Source organism: Myotis brandtii, unplaced genomic scaffold (assembly GCF_000412655.1).
Source record: "Myotis brandtii unplaced genomic scaffold, ASM41265v1 scaffold1516, whole genome shotgun sequence".
NCBI classification, from domain to species: Eukaryota; Metazoa; Chordata; class Mammalia; order Chiroptera; family Vespertilionidae; genus Myotis; species Myotis brandtii.
Window position 1 is genome coordinate 34161 of NW_005355482.1, and position 4015 is coordinate 38175.

Below are 4015 nucleotides of genomic sequence, written 5' to 3' on the forward strand. Positions count from 1 at the left end.
CGGTTTAGCCACCTGCCCTCCACACCCGGCTAAGCCAAGCCGGGGGCCACCCGGAGGTCCCCAAAGTGACTGATGCGAATCTCTTTCATTCTCGATTTACCTCAGGTGGCTGGAGCAGCTGCTGCTGTGCCGGGAGCTGGCTGCATAGGACGTAGATGACCAGGCCGAGAAAAGACAGCGGTAAAACCACCCGCAGAACAGGCGCCACGAGCAGGTGGCGCAGCCGGCGGGCATAGCCTTCTTCCGCCATCTCCATGGTGGTTTCCGCCTGTGCAGGCGCCTCGCTCAGGGTGGAAATGAACTACAGCGCTGGTAGCTCAGTGGCCCGAGCCTACTACGATTTGCAGAGGACTCACCACGCCCCACTGTGGGGAAGCCCCAGCCAAGGGGCAGGACTTGTGCTCTCCCAAGTGCAGGGAACTTCCCGTGGCCTCTAAAGGCCCCGCGGACCAGGGAGTTGCCTGTTTTCCATCTTCCCATGCTCACTCTCCATGCTCACCTTCCACTCATTCAACAACCCTCCATTGGAGTATCTACTATAGACCAGATTCAGTGCTGGGCACTGGGGCACGGCAAGCACCCAGATGGTGAGAGTAGAGGAGGGGTTCCCCAAACAGCCACGTGTTCCTCTCCATCTTCCCAGCCTCCCTGGCAAGTAGTGGGGCCACACCTGATGGGACCATATGACTCACCTGCCCAATAGTAACAGTGGTTCTCAACTTTCTGGCCCTTTAAATACAGTTCCTCATGTTGTGACCCAACCATAAAATTATTTTCATTGCTACTTCATAACTGTAATGTTGCTACTGTTTTGAATAGTAATGTAAATATCTGATATGCAGGATGGTCTTAGGCGACCCCTGTGAAAGGGTCGTTCGACCGCCGAAGGGGTCGCGACCCACAGGTTGAGAACCACTGGAGTAGAAGGAGATGAATTGTCCCTTCCTGTCTTATAAACACCCCACATTGCCCTTCAGTTCTCTCTTCCCTTTGGTCCTTGGAGTCCACCTGTTTTTTTGTTTGTTTGTTTGTTTGTTTTTATTTTTATTTTTTTTATGGAGCCTATGTTCCCAGTCCCACTGAGGCCACACTCCCTTATCTTCTGCCATCATTCATTCCCCTGTTGTGTCTGCTAGGAAATCTCACAAGCATGTCTGAGTTCACCGTGCATTTCTTTATACAGAAATCTTTTTTTAGGCTTCATGTAGTTGTAGAATAAGAACTATGCTGGTGAAACTAAAGTATTGGTCTTAATACAGCTGCCAGATTTTCTGTTTGAAAAAAATTTACTTTGCCCTGGCAGGCATTGCTCAGTGGTTAGAGTGTCAGTCCATATACTGAAGGGTCTCGGGTTTGATTCCCAGTCAAGGGCATGCGCCTGGGTTGCAGGTTCTATCTCTGGCCCCTGTTGGGACATGTGCGGGAGGCAACCAATCAATGTGTCTCTCTCACATGGATGTTTCTCTCTCTCTCCCTTTTCTCTCTCTCTCTTCCCCTTCCTCCCTTCTACTCTCTCTAAACATCAATGGAAAAAATACCCTCGGGTGAGGATTAACAACAAAACTTTTCGTTATAAAGTACTTCTCAGGAAATAAAAATAAGGCAGTGCATGGTGAGTTGGGTGTTAAATGATTGCCACTCATTTTTTAATGTGTCTTGTTGAGGGGTGTAATTTTCAGGTCTCAGAGAGACTAGGATTGCGAATGTCTCTGGACTGTGAACAGAGATGATGGTTAGGGTTGTACTGTGAGTATTGAGGCTCTTTTTGTGTATGATTACTTTTTGATACGGTTATTTGAAAGGAAGGTTAACTAAACTTAAGTTACCTAAACTTAGCCACATTTGTGAAATCTTCATCTCTGGAAAATTGAAGGATGACTTAGTTGAAACAAGATCCAGAAGCCTCCGTTTCAGCACATTCTCCAGTTTATAATGTTAAGGTTTAAAGAAAACTTAATCCAGGAAACCAGCATCCCTGAGACCTAATGAAGCAGTTTATATTTTTACTTTTTTTAAAAAAAAAACACAAAACGTTTTAGAAGCTTGTTGCCATGAAGAGTAAAACAAACTCATGCTTTTAATCTTGTCCGTTGACATTGCCAGTAAGAGTGTTATTGTTGTTAGATAATCATAATGGTATGTTCTGGAGGCCCTTCTCCCCTCACCCGACACACCCAGTTCCCTCACACCAGCCAGCAGAGCCAGAGAAAGAAGAAGAAAGCAGCGTCTTATTTGCTTTCAGAATCGGATTCTCTATTGCTTTGGAGACATGCTGGGATTTGCTCCTAAACTATTATTACATTTCTATGTCCATCCAGGTTTAGATTCATTCGTAGGAAGAACCATGTAAACAGAAGTGAACGGGTCAGGCCGTGTTGTGCGGAACTTGCCTGCAGGAGCCTGAGCTCAGCCTCAGCGTGAGGAGGACTGCGTTCCCCAGGCCGGGCTGGGAGAGGGAGTCAGGGCTGCCCCAGGGCCTCGCACGCCCCACGCCTGCACCAGCCTCAGTTTCTCACCACCTGCCCAGTCAATGCTTGTTTTCGGCATTAGATGTGGTAATGTTTAGAAAGATTTTTGAAAAAATTTTTTTTATTGATTTCAGAGTAAAAGGGAGATGGAGAAAGAGACAGAAACATCAATGATGAGAGAATCATTGATCAGTTGCCTCCTACAAGCCCCACGCTGAGGATGGAGCCCACAACCTGAGCAAGTGCCTGACCGGGAATCAAACAGTAACCTCCTGGTTCATAGTGACCTCCTGGTTCAGCCACTGAGCCACGCCGGTCGGCCTGCAAACTTTTTATAAAAGTATTTCACAGATGTAAAATACAAATGTTAGAAACTCAACCAGAGCTTACGTAGGTAAATGTAATTATGTGTGTGTGTCTGTCACTATGTATGGGGACACCGGTAATTCTGGGAAAGCTTTTAGTCACTTCTGGATGGAGCCCCAAGTGAAAAATATGCAGGGAGACCAGTTCAGCAGTTTCACGAAGTTTAAATAAAGTGAGAATTGGAAATCTCCCAAGACAAGCAGAGGAGGTAAGCGGGGTCAGACCCCTGCTCCGGATGATGGTAAGATTAGTGACTGATGCTATGTCCCGGGTCAAGAAGAAACACAGAGCTAGTGACGACAGCTGTCCTGACATTCGTGCACTGTGTGGTTACAGGCTGGCCTCATAGGAGCGGTAGGGACGAGTAGACGAACATACCTGAGGTGGGTCCATTGAAGGACTGTGCGGGTGAGGAGTCCCTGGATGAAGAAGGGCCCTGCTCTGATTCCACAATGGGGCCTTTTATGTCCGGGGTCGTGGGGAGTCTGCCGCATGCGTGACGGACTCTCGAGGTATGAGTTTGCAGGAGAAATGTCCGTAAGTTGTACTTATTCTCAGGACTCAGAAAGCAGCAGAAGTAACTGGGGCTTGCTCAGTGCCCTATATCCTCGGTTTCATTCCATTTGCTCTCCTCTGTGGCCTCTCCAGCTCCCAGGCCTGGACAGGTGGGAGTCACAGGAAAGTAAAATGAGGTGGTTTCCCAGGGGTAATGCCAGTGGTAGCCAAGTGACAAAGACATACCGTATCTGGGTCCCTACCTCTCAACCATGGCCCTCACAGCGCACATCCCATTGAAGGCTCATTGTGTGCATCTTTCTGATATTTCTCAATTCCTGATATTAATGCTTACTGATCATTGGTTATGTTGGAAGCCAGGGGTGGGGAACCTTTTCCTGCTGTTTGTTTGTTTTTAAAATATATTTTTTTATTGATTTTTTACAGAGAGGAAGGGAGAGGGATAGAGAGTTAGAAACATCGATGAGAGAGAAACATCGATCAGCTGCCTCCTGCACACCGCCCACTGGGGATGTCCCCGCAACCAAGGTACATGCCCTTGACCGGAATCGAACCTGGGACCTTTCAGTCCGCAGGCCAATGCTCTATCCACTGAGCCAAACTGGTCAGGGTGAGTCCACCTGTTTTTGTTGTTAATCCTCACCCGAGGATATATTAAATTTTTT

General features: G+C 47.5%; 1 protein-coding gene across 2 annotated transcripts in view; it reads right to left on the reverse strand.

The window, feature by feature from the left end:
* The window catches only part of CD70 (CD70 molecule), a 4133-nt gene extending 3812 nt beyond the window's left edge, over positions 1-321 (reverse strand). Inside the window, exon 1 of one of the 2 annotated variants that reach the window (XM_005861476.2) lies at positions 101-321. In XM_005861476.2, the coding sequence (XP_005861538.1) occupies positions 101-256 (156 nt within the window). In that variant the 5' untranslated portion in view covers positions 257-321. The remainder of the gene's footprint in view (positions 1-100) is intronic. The other variant, XM_014535826.1, reaches the window with a different exon arrangement.
* Between the last annotated feature and the right edge of the window lie 3694 nt (positions 322-4015).